The sequence below is a fragment of the Chrysemys picta genome, chromosome 1, assembly GCF_011386835.1.
Source record: "Chrysemys picta bellii isolate R12L10 chromosome 1, ASM1138683v2, whole genome shotgun sequence".
Lineage (NCBI taxonomy): Eukaryota > Metazoa > Chordata > Testudines > Emydidae > Chrysemys > Chrysemys picta.
The window spans coordinates 15,611,872-15,631,067 of NC_088791.1; the positions used below are offsets into that span (position 1 = coordinate 15,611,872).

General features: G+C 41.9%; 1 protein-coding gene and 1 long non-coding RNA gene across 7 annotated transcripts in view; one reads left to right on the forward strand and one right to left on the reverse strand.

The window, feature by feature from the left end:
- Nucleotides 1–6,518, reverse strand: part of USP6NL (USP6 N-terminal like) — a 208,820-nt gene extending 202,302 nt beyond the window's left edge. For 2 of the 6 annotated variants that reach the window (XM_065599436.1, XM_008172235.4), the window contains exons 1-2: nt 6,294–6,432; nt 633–722 (exon numbers count right to left, since the gene is read on the reverse strand). In XM_065599436.1, the coding sequence (XP_065455508.1) occupies nt 633–636 (4 nt within the window). In that variant the 5' untranslated portion in view covers nt 637–722; nt 6,294–6,432. Of the gene's footprint in view, nt 1–632; nt 723–949; nt 982–6,125 lie in introns of those variants that run through there. The other 4 variants (XM_065599296.1, XM_024108964.3, XM_008172238.4 and 1 more) reach the window with 4 other exon arrangements.
- Nucleotides 6,491–14,519, forward strand: LOC122174604 (uncharacterized). The gene is made up of 3 exons (XR_010589376.1): nt 6,491–6,651; nt 13,313–13,376; nt 14,381–14,519. It is a non-coding gene; the product is annotated as an uncharacterized LOC122174604 (long non-coding RNA).
- Nucleotides 14,520–19,196: the final 4,677 nt, after the last annotated feature.

The window sequence follows — 19,196 nt, forward strand, 5'->3', positions numbered from 1 at the left end:
CTGATACTGGAGCTTTTGGCTTCCTTCCTTCTCTATTTTTTGCCAGACTAATCATCAGATTCTCCAGCTCAGGCCTCCTAAACACAGGTCAAAGCACATTTGCTTTAACACCGTTTCACTGAAACTTGTTTAATATATTTCCCTGTTCCCTTAAATGAAATCCCTTCATTTTATGCTGGATTTGTACCAAATATTCTAATTTAGTGGAGTTCTTTAGTAGCACAAAGACATTTTCTAGCTCAAAGCCTGTGGCATATTTGATTCAATTGAACAAGATCAACTTGTTTCAGAATTTTCCTCCCTAAATTATACCAAAAGTCTTGTCAGCATAGCAACTCTTATAAAAAAACAAATAATTTACCATATTTTATTGTTCATTATATGCATTCTAATCAATAAATCAATTTTTCTTTGCTTTAAGAATCATCTTGACTAACCCTTGGCTTATTCTTTTTTAAAAAAAAAGAGGAAGCTTTTCAGATGTAAATTCTACCTAAACATTTTTTGTGAAAGAGGAACTTTCAAAACCTAATACAGAGGCACAGGTTTCTTTTAAACTATGAAACAAGTTTTACAAATCCTTACTTTCAACTCTATTATGAAGATATGGTCAAATAAAGGAATTTACTCACTCATGACTGGAAACTTCTTTGCATATAGCGCGAGGCAGGTATAGAACCAAGGTATCTTCTTGGAAAAGATTTCTCAGAGGTATACATGTCCTGAACAAAGAAAGAAAAGGGTATTATTCTCACAACTTATACCCAAACAATTAAAAATTATTCTTCCAAAATAAGTTATTTTCCTTGTTAGCTTGTCATCCCCTTTCTTTAAAAAAAAAAAAATTAAAGAAAGAAACCTCGCAAAAAAAGTGTCTGTTAATTCTTGGATTTCATTGTTTTATGATATGAAACAACATTCTTGAAATTTAATCTTCTAATATTCTCACTTTCTTGTAAGAGTCATTCTAGTAGGTCTTCAAAGACTAATTCATAAACTGTAACTGCTCCCTTATGGGTAATAAATGTTCATCAGGCATGAAATACAAGATTGAGCACATTTTTTCTAGTAGATGTAGCGTTATTATAAAAGTCATACTTCTTCCCAAGTAAATTCAGTTAGCAGTAAGATGCAGTAAAAAGTATTCTATAACGAGATGACCACACACAAAATTTAGTAAATAAATATGGTTTTGGCACTAACTTCTAATACTCCCCCGCCCCCATCCTCCAAGAAACCAAGTCTTGAAAAGTGACAACTCCATCTAGTGAGTGTAAGCCATCACACTTGTCAAAAATAAAAATCCAAACCTAAACAAGACATCTAAGGAGGACAGATGTTGATTTTTTTTTTGTTAACAATACATGCCTAGCTTTATCCATAGCTAAACATGCAACGTTAATTTGTAATTGTAAAAGCACAGCAAAGTATGCTTTAGAATGTTTATTAAATAACCTCCATGATCAATTTTATACAGATGTATGAAAACTGTTAAAATTGAGATGACTGGATCTCATAATTAACTTAAAATCAAAAACAAGAAACGCAAAATCCATTATATATTAGGCTATAAAGAGAGTTTTCTTTCAATACCTGCACAGGGATAGACTTTCTGTAAACTAAGGAATATTCTCTAATATCTATTTCCTCTTTCCAGGACCAAATATAACTTGCAGAGCCTGAACACCTGTGCTAGTCAAGCCAGATAATTCCTTCTGCTGACTCAGATTTCAAGTCTCAACTCTCTTCATCTCATAAGGCTAAAGAGAATACACACAAGGAGAGACAATTATCAAACTTCTTTAAAAGTGTGACTGAGCACAACATTTACCGATTTGCAGCAAATGCCAAAAGAGTAAAGGAAAGAGCATAGTATGTACTGCTGAGCCAGCTCCAACTGCTGGATCAATTGCTAAAACTGGCAAAAGGGGCACCTAGAAAGAAGACTGCCACAGTGCTGTGATCTTACAAACACCAATGAATATTGCAACCAGCCCCTGTGCACTGGATGGCAAGTGAGAAGGGCAGACTTAGGAGGAGGAAGAAAACAAAACAAAGACCACAAAGTTGTGAGATGCTGCAATTGGTAAAGAAAAAATTTGACATTTCAAGTCCTGTTGATTCTCTCCATGAATGACTGCTCAATTGAACATCTAAGCACACAGAGCTTAATAAAAAATAAAATGCCTAGTTAAAACATATCATTAGAACTGCAGTCTTGTCAGTTTTCTTTTGATTATTGATGTCAAAATTAGCAAATGTAACGTTCACTACATTTAATCACTTACTACACTAATTACAGTTATTATATTAGAGTATCATTACGGCTGGAGTTGCACAGATTTGGGCCCCAATCTTGCAATTGGGACTGCATGTGTGGAGTCAGCTGGAGAATCAGAGCCCTGCACTCAAATGCGTTTTCAGGGGGATATTGTTTCGTCTACACTACAGGAAAAATAGCATACTAGCATAGCGCTCTGCTTTAGTAGGGGTTTCTGTATTACAATACTTTCTGTTGCTGACGTGGACAGGAAAACACAGCTCTATAAACAAAAACAAACCCTTAGTTTTGAAAAACAGTCAGTGTTGTTAAGTGACAACAACAGTTATCCCTCACATCATTTACAAAATCCAAGCACCTAAAATTAAGGAAATTAGTAGTTAAGGTCATCATAAATTTTACACTGCCCACATATTAAGTACAAAGTGTGTGTTTATTAAGTATGAAGAAATGCGTATTTCACTATATTGTAACCTGAACTCTAATCTATGGTGGGGGGGAGAAGGGCAGAGATAAATGATTTCACTATCTAAATATTTTCTTTGAAGATATGCTATTAACTGATATGTATCATTTAACATTTTTTATGCTGAAGTATACTTTCTGTTCCTCAAGAATAATGCTGCATATGAGGTGGGGGGGGGGGTTTAAAATGATGCAGTAAGTACCTCTAGCGTTGTCACTTACCTTTGTTAAAACATAGAAAAGATGTTTGGGGATTTTTCTGCAACAGTTATAGACTGTTTTCTTACATACCAACAACATTAAGAAGTGTTATAACGCACATGCTCCTCAGTCAGACAGGAAACTGTTAATTGTTTTTCTTGTAGTGAAGTGTGTCCCTTAGAAAGGTTATCTTCATGTAAGATGTTGAATCAAGGTCCTTTCTGCCTTCTGGTAGCTAGCCAGTAAATAACTCTTTCAGAAAAGAGTATAGGGCATAAGGTAAGCCTGGCCAATATTGCCTCTATGAATAAAGCAGGTTCTAATATCCTTTGGTGGTACGTAAGTTATTACTGAGCTTTAAATGCTGACATGTTTGCCTACACAGTCACTGAGCTACCAATACCCAACTCTTAGCTTTGAAAGGAGCATTTAGATACCTCAAGTATGGGAAGGAAGCTCTTTAGAACACCAAATTCACACCTACTTAAAAAAAAAATCCAAATACATCATATCCTACCTAACATTGTATCAGCATTTACATTGAACTTTCCTCTTGTAAACTGTAATTTCTACCTAAACCATCATGAATGTAATCAGGGCTGTAACTAAATTACAGGATACGATAGCCTTGTTCTATGCAGTTTGCATCATCCATGCAATGCCAAAGTAGAATCTCACAATGCACAAGAGTATGAGATTCCTTTAAAATTATAATTAGAAATTCAGCTCTAATTACTGTTCTGTGCATACTCAATTTTAGTACCATTTTAACTTAGATGCACAGACGTTTCAAATAAGATAGAATGTACATTTCCAATCATCAGGAAGCAGAAAGACCATAGGATCTTTGTCCTGCAGATTTCCCAATTGTGTGTCATATACCCACATAGTTTATATACATAAAATCATGATAAAGTGATCTAAACAGAGCCTAAGTGCAAATAAATTATTTTGGTGTATTTTACTTTCCCCATAAGCCTAAACTGCTATTATCCTTCAAAAGGTAACAGATTCAGAGCTTTCACAAGGGCATATTTGAAATTCTGACAGGCAGCAAATGAACAAAATATAACATCTGAAATGATTAGTTTCCAAGACACATAATGAGAGAGCAAAGGGACTGCTGGTTTAAAGGCAATTTCAGTAATCTAAAAATATTTTACACTGCACTCAGTTTACATCTGAAGTAAGAAGTTATAATCAGTAACATTATATAAAAGATTTTTTAAAGTTTAAAAACAGGCAAGCAGTGTCACCTAAGGGCAGTGCCATTAAAGAGAAACTTACAAAAAAATTAAGAACTTCTTTTATCTGGTGTTTAGATATGCCCAAGCGAGAGAGAACATAAAATTCACAATAATGAAACTGTCCTATGGTTTAATGAGACAAGGTGGGTGAGGTAATATCTTTTATTGGGTCAACTTCTGTTGGTGAGAGAGACAAGCTTTTGAGTTTACACAGAGCTCTTCTTCTGCCTTGTTCCAATAAAAGATATTACCTCGCCCACCTTGTTGCTCTAATACCATGGGACCAACACAGTTACAACACTGCATACTATTGTTTGACCACAAATGAGGAAGCATACAGTAGAAGCACAAATCAAACACAACACCCTCTTCTTTGAGCACAACTGGAGTACTTAAACTACAAAAAAGTGTTCAGCAAATTGCTTTTGGCTCTCTGCAATGTTGATTGGTTCCTGGATTTAGTATATGTAAGCCTAACAAACTTTGAGTTTCTACTGTGCAATAGCAGCTTTAGAAATTAATAGAATACACAAGTTTGGTGACGCACTAAGTAATCATACAAAAGTTACTCTTTTGAGCAGGGCTTTGGAGCTGTGCTCCGGCTCCGCTCCAGCTCCAGGCAAAAACCTGCAGCCCCACTGCTCCGGAGTTGCTCCACGCTCCAGGCTCCGCTCCAAAGCCCTGCTTTTGTGAAGATACTATACAACACTGGTCCCCCATGAAAGCTACTTATTTGTTATAGAGAAGGGATTTACTTTCATTCCACCAAAATTCACCTTTAGAGCTAAAGTCCAGCCAGCCCCTAGCAGTTGAGTTTCTATGCCACTACTTGTTCCAAACCGCAACTACACAAAGAAACTTGTTCTTTAAGTGTGCATGAGCAACTGAATGGTTCATGAGATGGTAGACGGAGGCAGAATATTTCTGTCTTCATTTGAATCCAGCCCCAGTCAACAGTGAAATAAATTTGGTTTCATTCCAATTCCCTGCAGACAGATGTCCACAAAAACCACAATATCGTTTGACAACTGGCTCTTTTGTTGGCAATCTCAGTAGATGCCAAGGACTGAGAGTGCCACGGCGATTGAAGTATATTGGCAGCAAACTATGTCGGAACCTTGTTTAGTCAGGCTGTTCTATACTAAGCCTGTGCACTTCAAACTCAAGGCTTGGCTGGCTGGCACCTTCAAGAAAGTAACCCAGAGTTTTGATAGTCTCCATAGTTATTAGCACCAGAAAGTTCACATTACTATTTCAAATATCCAGACCTCAATTATCCCAAACTCCCCCATTCTCCAACAGCAATGACACCCCAGCCATTTTGACACAGAGCCCCATCCCCAAAAGCAATTACAACAGAGAGACCCCAGGTTATCAAAGACTTGCCATCACTCTGACAGAGTCCAGTCAGCAATAACCCCAGAGAGCCCCCAAATTATCAGATAGCCCCCATCGCCCTGACACAGAGCCCATCCACCGCTCAAAGGCAATGACACCAAGGAGCCCCCAGTTTATCTGAGCGCCCCCATCTCCTCAATGGCGATGACACCAAACTCCCCCTGGATCACCAAACCCCCTCATCCTGCTGGTACCGCTCCCCAGATCCCCCACAACAATGATGCTTCCCCCCACCCAGCCATTCCCCAGAACTCCCCAACTCCTGACACACTGTCCTCACCTGCTCCCTCCCCCCAGGCTGAGGCCCACCTCCCTCCCCAACAGGGCGGAGACACACACAGGCTTAGCAGAGGGGCCTGCGCCCCTTCTCTGGTTTGAAATTGAAAGGGGTCCTGCCCCCTCCGTGAGTGGCGGGGTCCAGCTCCCCCCACCCGCAATGGAGAGCTCCGGCGCTCCACCCCCGTAGCACTCGGAATGGAGAGGTCCGCCTCCTCAGCCCCTCGGAACAGAAAGGTCCGCCCCCGGCTCCTTACCCGCGAGTGGAGGGGCCCGGCTCGCCACCCCCCCCCCCCCCCCCCCCGCAGGGTTCGGAATGGAGGAGTCCGCCTCCCCAATGACCCACCAGCCGCGGGGCCGTGAGGACGGAGCGGGGCAGCCGCCAGTCCCAGGGGGAGCGCAATGGCCGGACGTCCCGTCCCTACCTTGCCTCGGCCTCTGTCCGCCTCCTCCCCGCAGGCGCTTCCCCGTGCAGTGCCCCGGCCCCAGCGGCCTCCAACCAGGAAGCGCCCTGGTGTGTGACACTTACTCACTGCAACTATGGAAACCCCCCCTCCCAGCCCGCCTGCGGCCACAGCGCCGCCCCATAGGGCGAGCCCGCAGCCGCCGCCATCTTGGGCTCACAACGAGGCTGAGGGGGACCGACTGTCGCCACACAGGGCGAGCCCGCGGCTGCCGCCATCTTGGGCTCACAACGAGGCTGAGGGGCCCAGGTGCTGCCCTGTGCGGGAGTAGGTGGTTCTCCCTCCGTGCAAAGGGAGGGCTGGCCCTTGCTGGAGTCAGGTAACGCTGGATCCAGTGGGTATGGTTCCCTGAACAGGGGACAGGTGTGCATGGTGCTGTATAGGTATTAAATGTGACAGGGGCCCTAGCCCAAGGGGCTTGCAATCTAATGCAGACACCAGGCTAAGCTAACCTGGCAGGCACTGACACAGTGCGGGGCTGGGGATGGGGAGAGAATTAGTGGGGTAACAATACAAGAGGGGAGGGAAAGGGGACGTTCGGAAGAGGGATCACTTTTCTCTGTGTATTACAGACACTTCTGGTTGTGTTCATTTGAGTTGTACAAGACTCCTGACCCCACGTCTTCAGAAAGCATGAATCAGGCCCCCAAAATCATATCTTTAAAAAAAATTGTGACATTGAAAAAGAAGTAATACCTTTGAAATGCTTTTTATTATTTTGTTTCCTAAGTTTAAAGACCACGTGATTGAGCTTTTCTCCACCACCAGGAAGGATAGAAATGAACTTTTCTTAAAAAAAAAAAAAAAAAAAAAAAAGGAAAGGAAAGAAAACAGATTTTCCCATAATCACATTTCTTTCAGAGCTAGGACCTCAAGCAAAACAGCAAATATCACAAGATTTGGCAACACTGCCATGGTGGTTGGGAGTTTGTTTTTTAATAGTGTGTAGGAGGAGTGCAGGTGCAAAGAGCTGCAGACATGAGTTGCTTACGTAGATGTTGGCTTTAAGAAACAAGTTGTTAGGGGGGATTTGATTTGAAGAAGAGGAATGACAGAGATAATGGAAGACATTTTGGAAAAGAGATGCTCTGGGAATTAATAGTTCTGGGTTTTGTTCCTGTCTTTAACCTCATAGTTTTTTTAACATTCACTAACTAATCCTTCCTCATGACACCCTATCTAATAGGTAAGTATAATTTCCATTTTATAGATGGAGACTGAGGCACAGTGAGAATAAGACACAGATCCCCAACAGTATTTAGAAACCTAAATACCATTGAGAATCTGGGCCTAAGTACACAACCCAGGTCACACACAAAATTACCAGCAGCCATCCATACCCAGAAACAGAATCCAGGATTCTTAACTCCTCATCCTACACCTAGGTAACACTGCCTTCCTAAATTACTTAAATGCCTCATTTGGAACTGCTGAAGTCTCTGCATAGTCACTATCAAACATATGAGAGCTGATATGCAAGGTAGTGGCAGAACCTTATGGAGTGTAGAGTGGCATCAACCTTAAGTTTGCTTGTCAGGGCAAGGACTTCTATGGCCCATATCCTACAACAGGGATCAGCAACCTTTCAGAAGTGGTGTGCCGAGTCTTCATTTATTCACTGTAATTTAAGGTTTTGCGTGCCAGTCATACATTTTAATGTTTTTAGAAGGTCTTTTTCTATAAGTCTATAATATATAACTAAACTATTGATGTATGTAAAATAAATAAAGTTTTTAAAATGTTTAAGAAGCTTCATTTAAAATTAAATTAAAATGCAGAGCCCACCGACCGGTGGCCAGGATCCGGGCAGTGTGAGTGCCACTGAAAATCAGCTCGCGTGCCGCCTTCGGCACACATGCCATAGGTTGCCTACCCCTGTCCTACAACCACATATGCACACATGTAACTTCCCACATGTGAGCAATTCTATTAGTTGTCTACAAATAATATACACATACTTGCCTGGTCCTTTAAAATGGGCCAATTTACCAAAGTTGAAAATAATTAGGAACAAAATTGGGAAGGAAAAATAAACAGAAAAATGTGAAAGATAACTGGAGCTGTTTGGAAACATTTCATTAGATGAACTCTCAGTTCCACAATCACCAAAGGCAGCTACGTTGGTTTAGAAATAAAAAATAAATTGTGGTCAAGAGGGAAGAAAACAGTAGCAATAAATTATATATATAACAATTTGAAAAAAAGAGGAAGGTTGACAGCAATGAACATTAATTAGAAATTAAAAAATTAAGACAATAGATAAGACATGATTAGGAATAGAGGTATGAAAAATATACAGCCAGGAAAATAAGGACAATAAGAATTTTTTTTAAAAACATATCAGGAAAAAAGGAATCCTAATAAGGATATGGATACATTACTAGACAGATATAGTAACTGTGCAGAAAAAACAAATGTTAAATAAGTAGTTTTATATTTTGAAAGATGCTGGATAATGTATTCATATTATAATGATTATTAAATACTTTCTAGTACAACAGTAACTAAGGAGGATGTTAAAAAGAATCTACTAAAGTTAAACATTTTAAAATCTGCAGCTCCAGATAACTTGCATCCATGAGTTGTAGTGCTTTCTAGACCATTGATGTTGTTTTTAATAAATCTTAGAATACCGATGAAGTTCCAGAAGACTAAAAAAAATGTACTGTTGTGCTGCTATTTAAAAGAGGTAACTAACATGATCTGAGTAATTACAGACTGGTTAGCCTGAGGACAAGCCCAGGCAAAATAATGGAACAACTGATATGGGATTCAATCAATAAAGAATGGTAATATAATTGAATGTCTATCAACAGAGCTTAATGGGAGATCTAGTCAAACAAACTTTTTTTTTAATAGATTTCAAGTGTGGCTGGTAAAGATAACCTCTTTTACTAACTGGTGTTAAGAATTTACTGCCCAATGCATGTTACTGAGCAAAATCTCATGTGCTTCTCCTAAGTAGGAGGTAAGTATGAGCCCCCTTCCAATTTTACAGAAAGAATAACAGGTTGCACTGGGTTGCTTCTGGCAGAACCGGAAGTAAAACCCAAGATCTCTACTATGGCAGATCCCCCATCTCAGCGACACGGCCTCTCAGAAAGCGTCTGGCAAATCAGGGTGCTCGGGTGTGAGTGGTAGCATTTCACGCTGATTTTGTACAGTGATAAAATGATTCCAAGGTGTAGACGGTGAAGAATCAAATCTGTAGTGTCTATATGTCCCCTCTGTTTTCATTCTGTTCAGAGGAAAAGTCACAAATGGCAGTGATTTATGCTTTCAAATGTTTTAGAAAGTAATTGTGATTGACTGGCATGTCAGCACCTCACAAACCCTGAGAGACTTCCAATGACCTGTTCTTACTCCTTCCAGTTTAAAGTCTTAATTGTCTTGTTCAAGATTTTAGAAGCTGTTCGAATACATAAACACATTTAGTTTTCTTCAAGCTGGGGATATTTTCCCTTCCTAAATGGCTAGTTACTTAAGATAAATGTCTTCCAAAGAGAGCGCTCTCCTTCACCTAACCCATCTGCCCTCCACTTACTACACATTCAAACTATATGTCATCATTTTCTATTTCCTGCATGATCATTGGTTTCTGTTGTAATGTTACAGCCGGGGTTGTGAAATTGTTTTAAAAGTGGAGTTTTCAGAGTGGCTGACAGTGATATCATGTTTGTGTTAGCAATAACCCTACAATTCACAGGTAATGTCTCCACCAGCACTCCCTTTTTATTGCAGTGCTTAGACAGTAGAGCAACAATCAGTCTTATTTATATAGCATCAAAAAATATATGTGGTACTTCAGAGGCAAATAAGAGAAACAGGGTCAGCTCATCAGCTGGTGTCTGTCTACTGAAGTCAATGGAGTTGTACTGATTTGCATCAACAAAGAGTGTCACCCATGGTCCTAGCTTTTAAAAGGTTACAGTCTGTCAGGTCTTAGGTAGTCCTCATGGTCAGAGCAGGAGTCAGGCCTACTGGTCAGAGTCCAAATGCAAGAGCCCAAGGTCAAGGCACAGTCAGAGCTGGGGATCGGAGCTGAAGGTCAGAACCAAAGTTAGAGTCCAAATGCCAGGGCCAAGGATTAGGATCATTGTCAGAGTCCAAATGCCTGAGCCCAGGGTCAAGACAGAGTCAGACCTAGGAATTAGTGCTGATGGTCAAAGAACAACACTCAACACTCAGCCATGGCCCCAACCCCACCCCATGCATTGGCCTCCAGTCACGGCCCCATCCTTGGTCTCCAGCCCCAAACACAGCTCCACTCCAGGCCCAGCCCCTGACCCCAGACCCACCCCCAACCATGCCCTGGCCTCGGCCTGTGGTTCCCATCCTGGATGCGACTCAGGCCCTGACCGCAGCTCCGCTCCCAGCCACAGCTCCTGACCATGGCTCCCAGAGAGAGAGAGAAGTGCGGCTCGTAGGCAGAGGAGCAGTCAGAGGGCCTCCGCGCGCTTCCCCTACCCAAGTGCAGGCACCACCCCAAGCACCAGCTCCAAAGCTCCCATTGGCTGGGAACCACGGACAGTGGGACCTGCAGGGGCAGCACTTGCGGACGGGGGCGGCGTGCGGAGCCTCCATGACTGCCCCTGCGCCTAGGAGCCAGAGGGACATGTTGCTGCTTCCCAGGAGCTGCCTGAAGTCAGTGCTGCCCGGAGCCCCACCCCGAACCCCCTCCAGTGCCCCAACACCCTAACCCAGCTTGGAACCCCCTCCTGCACCCAAACTCCCTCCCGAAGTCTGCACCCGTGCCCCAGCCCAGAGCCCTCTCCCGCACTCTGAAACCCTTGGCCCCAGCCCGGAGCCCCCTTCTGCATCTCAAACCCCTCATCCCCGGCCCCAGCCAGAGCCTGTACCCCTCCCATACTCCATCCCAGAGCCCCCTCCTGCATACCAAACCCCTCATCCCCATCCCCACCCCGAAGCCCACACCCCCAGCTGGAGCCCTCACCCCCTCCCATACCCCTGCCCCAGCCCAGAGCCCCTTCCCGTACCCTGAACCCCTCATTTCTGGCCCCAGCCCAGAACCCCACACACACACTCCAAACCCCTCAGCCCAGAGCCCCCTCCTGCACTCCAAACCTCTCATCCCAGCCCCACCCCTGAGCCCACACCCCCTCTCATACCCCAACCCTCTGCCCCAGCCTGGAGCCCCTCCCACACTCCAAACCCCTCATCCCTGGCACCACCCCAGAGCCTGCACCCCCAGCCAGAGCCCTCATCCCCTCCTGCACCCCAACCCTCTACCCCAGCCCGGTGACAATGAGCAAGTGAGGGTTGGGGAGAGCGAGTGATGGAGGGAGGGGGGATGGAATGAGCAGGGGGCAGGGTCTCTGGGCAGGGGCTGGGTTAGGGTGTTTGGTTTTCTGCAATCAGAAAGTTGGCAAGCCTAAACCTATTCCTTTCTACTAGATGCAAGACAAATGTCAAAGTTCATAATATAAGGATTGTATGATCTTCTAGGCAACTGTTTCTCATTAAGCTGTGCCCTTTATTTTTGTCTTTCCATGGAGTCTTTAAAACCTATTGCTCTTTTCAATAAAACAGTATTTTTAAAACATTTGTGAAACCTTCAACATATGTGCAGAACCATCCAAAGTAACCATGACATCTTATTGTTGTAACCTTGGCTATCAGCAGATTTTCTATAGAGCCTTTCACCATAGTATCTACGGGCTTCCCAAGTAAATTGGATTGACATTGTGAGGGCTTCACAGTGTCTTCTGCTCTTCTCCCTTCCATGGTTGTTAGGGGCTCTGCTTGGGGGTATAATTTGTGTGTCCTCACTGTTCTGTTTATTGTGGCATTAAATGGAAGGTCTTCCAATGTGTCTTGAAGATTATCAGACTTTGAATGAGCCTCATCTCCTTCACTAGCTCATTTCACAACTGAACTCTTTCAACCAAGTACATCTTATTTCAAACTCTTAGGTGTTGTATCCTGGGCTTTTTCAGCTGTCTTTGTGGGTCACAGATGGAAATGGAATCGCTGAGGTAGTTAGATTCCAACACATTAATGGCTTTGAATATCAGGACCAAGTCCTCAAATTGGTAGCAATAGCAGACTGACTGGGAGCCAAGTGGAAGTATCAGAGCATAGTAGTAATGTGCTCGCAGCAGCCTATCCCAGTGAACAAGTCCGTTATGCTAGGCACTGTACAAATCCAGACAAAGACTCATTCCAGGCTCTGAAAAGCACAGCTGTGACGTTACAGAATGATGCATTCTGGGGCTTCAAATAACAACAGTCAGTAGGACTTTGTTGGACTTCAAACAAATTTTTAAAGGTTTTGGTTTGCTTTGGTTTTGTGCTGCATACTCATCTTAGCTTGGTTAATGTGAGGAAATTCAGCACATGCTTGTGTAGCATATGGCGTTTCCCTTTTTGTTTGCAGATCACTTTTAAGGTGTCTGATTTGGTGTTTTAGTCTGTGTCACTTGAAACGTAAACTGTTCATTGCATGGCCATGTAGCCCTGAGAATGGCTTAGGATAACTTGCATCTGAACAAATACATGCATTAGCCTTAAAATCAAACACTCAGTGTTCAGTCTTGGAGGCTTGTCAATTTTAAAAACTACACTAACCATTATAAAGGATATTTTTGAAATGTGATATGATATGAAATCATTAAAGCAGTAGGAACAATAAGTGCCAGGCAGCTATTCCAGTGTCATGCAATAATTCATGTCAATATTATGTAAAGTTAAATGTACTCAACTTTAAAATACTGTTTGTTATTGAAAATAATTGGGGGGGGCGGGAATTGCTGCAGAGCAAAAGTGTGTTGTGGGAAGGGATGGAAGTAGGAATCTGCGTAGGAGTGTTTGCCCTTTACCCCAGTCAGGCTTTAGTACTGAATTGCAGTCCTCTCATTTTTCTGGCCGCCTAAACCTTATTTTCTGTTCCCTTTGGTTCCGATTGTTCATTTGGCCTCATATAGTTCCCCATTGTCAACTGACTTTTTTTGTTTTCTTAGGTTCAGCTCAGTTGATTGAGGCCTCCGCTCCTGCTGGCTGCTGTCTTCCTAATCGGTTTTGAATGTATGTAGTGCTTCCTGTCACTGCCTGATAAAATGGGCTGTTTCTGTCAAGACAAATTTTCTGCATCTCTCTGCCTCCCTCTCTTCTCTCATATTTTCTGTCTTCTCTCCGATTTTCTTGCCTTTCTCCATTAACCTCCTTCTGTCTCTTTCTCCCCTCTGTTATCTCTATTTCACATCCTCATTGTTTCTTTGTCCCTTTCTCTCTACTTATTTAATTTTGATTGAGCCCTCAGTACATTTGCAGGGTCGATGAAAAGTGTATACACCCCAAAATTGAATAAAATGGTACAACACAGACCCACTTTTAAAAGTATTTCTGTTGTACCCCATTGCCTTTTGGGAAAATTAAAAGCTACACAGATATTAAAAAATACATTACCTGTCGGCAAATGGAAACTGCAAGCACGGATGCTACAGTAGAGCTTTCTCCACGACTCTGTATAGAACAACAGGCAGCTATACCTGGATGTGTAGAAAAGGCCAAGAGCCTAATTCAGGAAAGCCCTTAGGCATATGTTTTAACGATGTGCTGATGCTTAAGTGCTGTCCTGAGTCGGGGTATCAGCTTAGAATTACCTGGCCTGATCCTGTTCCCAAAGCAAAGTGAGCAGGAAGGTGATCAAAGAGAGAAAAAGAGGCCATAATCAGATGGTGTAATTTACACCCCAAGGAGAAGGGGGTGTGACGGAACAGGAAAGAAACCAATTAAGTTGTACTAAGATAAAGCGGAGGGTTGTTGGTGATGATGCACAACAAGGGAAGATGCCAGCTTACAGTTTTGCATTCCCATGTGTGTTTTCAAGGCTAGCAATCGGAAAAAGTATGTTTTTGTTAACAGTGCAGATCTGATAGGGAGCCATTATGAGACAATAAACCTGGAATATCAGGATGCCATTTTTATGGAGTCACTTTTCAGAACACAACTACACTTAAAGCTAAAGTTAATTTATGCCATTCATCCATTGCTCAAAAAATGACTGAAATTATTTTCCTCACATTTAGAAAAATTCATCTCTGGGCTGACAGCAAGATGGCAACTTTCAATGCCAAGGAAGAATTTCCCATAAAGTTACAAGCAAATGAAAACCGGAGACTATAATGGAAAACTGTAGGTACCCTGAGCTATAGCGTTTGTTACCGCAAAAGCTGTAATTACATGTCTAATGTAGTGCAAAAGTTAATCTTCAGTATCTTTTCCATTTGCTGCTGAGACAAGCAGACAGGCAGATAGAGAAGTGTAATGGATTCTGATGGATAAGGAACATATTCAGTTCACCCAGGTAAAGCTCCTTGTGGGATATCAGAATACATTTGTTCAAGAGTGTGATGTTCACAGCCTTTTCCCTGACTCTTCTGTTTGCCTATTTCTAAATAAAATGTACACCAAAGCTACCTTTTTAAAAATTACTGACTACAGAATAGTATTTGAAATGATTCAAGTCTTCTGTTCAAACATAAGTGATGCAAACAGAATTCACTACAAAATTGTAATTTATACATTTGTATTCTCTACAGCCCTGATCCTCATCTTCAGCTGAGGAATGCTCAGCCAAATGCAGGGTGGAGGTACAAAGGTGGCTTTAAAACACATCTTCCCCCTGTCGTGGAACACTGTGTTAGACCAGTCCTCAGTGTAAGATAAACAGGCCATTACCACAGCATAACTTGCCAGGGAAAATGGAAGACCTGGCTATGCCACTCACAGGGTGGAACTGGAATAGTAACCATTGCAGTAGCTGTACACCACCAGAAGATTCCCCCCTACATCTGACCACAAAGCCAGCTTTAAGACAGCTTCGCAGCGTTGGAGCCCTGTAAAGCTACCTTAGCAGAGGAGAGACACTGGCCTACCCACTTGTGGGGTATAATAATAATAATGGAAATATCCCATCTCCTAGAACTGGAAGGGACCTTGAAAGGTCATCGAGTCCAGCCCCCTGCCTTCACTAGCAGGACCAAGTACTGATTTTGCCCCAGATCTCCAAGTGGCCCCCCCCTCAAGGATTGAACTCCCAACCCTGGGTTTAGCAGGCCAATGCTCAAACCACTGAGCTATCCCCACCTCACAAAAGTCATTAAGCAAATCAGGAGTTTTGTGAAAGCCAAGACACCAAATATAGAGTTTTCAGTCATTCTAGATCCCTATTTATCCTAGTAATTTACTATTATCACTGCCATGCTCATTTTTTTTCCTTTCCCAAACTGAAAATATATTCAGGGTTCAATCTGGCTGCATTTCAGATCAATCAAGAACAGGAAGCATTGATTTTCTTAAATACCGGGGGGAAAAAAGTGAATTTGTGCAAGAGCACACATACCTTGAGATATATGAGCCAATCAGCTTAAAATGTTGTTTTGCCCTGACCTGACAAGGCTGACTGTCTCAGGCAACACATAATCTCTTTTAATATACTACCAGGAATGTGATGGCTGTTTGAAAATGCTTCCAAAATGCAGTTTATCTTGAGGGTTGACACCTTAATAGAAACTATACCATCTCTTTGGGAACTCTATTAGAAGCAAAAATTAATAAGGGTTACTGTTGATTCTGGGGAGAGACGGATGGTGAGAGAGACTGAATCAACTTGTCATAGGTTTTGAGCAGGACTTAAAAAAATTATGTGCCCAGCATATGAAGGCTTTCTATAAACAGACCTGTATGACAAAGCCATTGGAATTGTCTGTTTAACCCGGGAAAGTCACAGGGCTTTGTCCTTTGCATCAACAGCTTTCGTAATAGGGTCATTCTCTCATTCGTCAGCATGATTTAAAGTTGTGCACTTAAGACTCAAGTAAGCTTCTTTGCAAACACTGTCAAGTATGGGATCATAATGAGAAGAGATTACATGTAAGCTAATTATGTTATATTGCATTTGAAATTAATTTCCATATAAAAATTAAAAGAATACTGGGTTGCAAAAAGAATGCACACAGTAGTTAATCATGAAATTATATGAGAATATATAAAAACAATGCAGTATGCAGGGAAAGGCCACATATTGAGTGTAGGACAGAGTTTTCTTTAAAGTGCCTACTCCTGAGAACTGTGATGGCTTGTGGGACTGAGAATAGATGAATTTGAATCTGGCCCAGGTCTGTTACCATCTGTCTGGTCTATATGAAATGAGCTGGTGGTCACTAAACAAATGCCTTAATCATATAGAACATAAGCAGAGGTCTCATCAGCAACGTGGTGGATTTAATGGGCATCAAAACTAGACTGATGCTTCCAGCTTTATGCTGGTGGGGCAATTGGTGGAGGCGTGCACTGCCACTGCTGTGCTATATTTGCTTTATGGCCAGACGGTGGACTTGCATCCGTAGTTGGTCAATAACTTTGCATGCACAGCATTTACTTTTAGAAAAATTGGAGTCAAGGGCTATAGGGGAATATAAACAATTAAAGATTATTTTAACTGATCCTTCATTTTCACTATAATTTCAGTTGACCCAATGAGTCGAATTTAGCCTCACTGTGAGTGGGCATGACTGCAGTGGAATTGAACCTTCTTAAAGCCAGACTGAATTTGGCCCAGTGATACTAACCTACAGTTCTGCCAATCTCCGTGCCTGAAATTACAAATTAGGAAGCAGGCCAAGGATTGCATGTTCAGATTTAGAACAGGACTGGATTTAGGCTATAGATCAGAGTTTGGGACTGAGGCTAACCAGCCAGGTTCAACAGCATCAGAAGTTCTTGAGCTGTTCTTGTGAGATTTCCACCTCCTTTAGTCACATCAAAACCAAATCCAGAAAATAGGTCCCTTCTGGTTTTGGATTCAACCCATGAGCTAAAGAGGTGGTTTTCAAGTCCAATCAGTCCCTATAAAGTTCACTGAGGAGTGGTTAGTTGAATTTCAGATTTCAGTTCAGGTTTTTCTCTAGTTTTAGAGACTGGCTCAAGCTGCAAAAGGGTCCGATCTGGATTTTACATCCACCCACATGTCTGCAGCAGCTTGGATCTAACGTTTCACTTGGGCCCATTATAAAGGTACAGGCCATTTACAGAGGCCATTTTTATCCCTCTCAAAAAGTGGGGGAATGTTTTGATCTGGGGTTGTGGTCTGGACCTGTCTGATCAGAGGAACATTCTTTATAGCTGATGCCGTATAATAAAGAATAAAATTGTCAGACACATAAATGAACATCATTTGTTGGGGAAGAGTCGATATGGTTTTTGTAAAGGGAAATCATGCTACTCACCAATCTACTAGAATTCTTTGAGGGGGCCAACAAACATGTAGCCAAAGGGGATCCAGTGGATACAGTGTACTTAGATTTTCAGAAAGCCTCTTAAGCAAAGTAAGCTGTCATGGTATAAGAGGGAAGGGCCTCTCACGGATTGGTGACTGGTTAAAAGATAGGAAACAAAGAGTAGGAATAAATGGTCAGTTTTCAGAATGGAGAGAGGTAAATAATGGTGTCCCCTGGGGGTCTGTACTGGGACCAGTCCAATTCAACATATTCATAAATGATCTGGAAAAGGGGGTAAACAGTGAGGTGATAACATTTGCAGCTGATACAAAACTACTCAAGATAGTTAAGTCCCGGGCAGACTGAAGAGCTACAATAGGATCTCACAAAATGGGGTGACTGGGCAACAAAATGGCATATGAAATTCCATGTTGATAAATGCAAAGTAATGCACATTGGAAAACATAATCCCAACTATGCATATAAGATGGAGTCTAAATTAGCTGTTACCACTCAAGAAAGATCTTGGGGTCATGGTGGATAGTTCTCTGAAAACATCCACTCAATATGCAGCAGCAGTCAAAAAAGGTAACAGAATGTTGGGAATTATTAAGAAAAGGATAGATAATACAGAAAATAGCATATTGCCTCTATATAAATCTATGGTATGCCCACATCTTGAGTACTGCGTGCAGATGTGGTCACCCCATCTCAAAAAAGATATATTGGAATTAGAAAAGGTTCAGAAAAGGGCAACAAAAATGATTAGGGATATGAAACAGCTGCCATATGAGGAGAAATTAATAAAACTGGGACTTTTCAGCTTGGAAAAGAGACGACTAAGGGAGGATATGATAGAGGTCTATAAAATTATGACTGGTGCGGAGAAAGTAAATAAGGAAGTGTTATTTACTCCTCATAACACATGAACTAGAGGTCACCAAATGAAATTAATAGGCAAGTTTAAAAGGAAGTATTTCTTCACACAATGCAGAGTCAACCTATGGAACTCCTTGCCAGAGGATGTTGTGAAGGCCAAGACTATAACACGGTTCAAAAAAGAACTAGATAAGTTCATGGAGGATAAGTCTATCAATGGCTATTAGCCAGGATGGCCAGGGATGGTGTCCCTAGCCTCTGTTTGCCAGAAGCTGGAAATGGGCAACAGGGGATGGATCACTTGATGATTACCTGTTTTGTTCATTCCCTCTGGGTCACCTGGCATTGGCCAAGGTCGGAAGACAGGATACTGAGCTAAATAGACCTTTGGTCTGACCCAGTATGGCTGTTTTTATGTTCTTATGCCTTCTAACCAAAGAAACAAATACCTTTAAAACAAAATCTGTACCAGTTGCTGGCCAGATGGTAGTGAATTGTTAGATTCCATCAGCAAAACAGAGGAAGGAAATGTTTTAAAACAAGATTATGTTATTTTCCCCAGTTCTTATTATGAAACCTTTCTGAAATGAACTTTAAAAAATTGGAACCTCTTCCTGGGGCATGAATGGAACCTGACAAACCGGAGGCTCACAAGGAAGCAATTAAAAACAAGGGAAATGTATAGCAGCAAGCAACTGAAACAAAATATCCATGGCTGAGTTTCCAATTTCGGAGGACATATAGT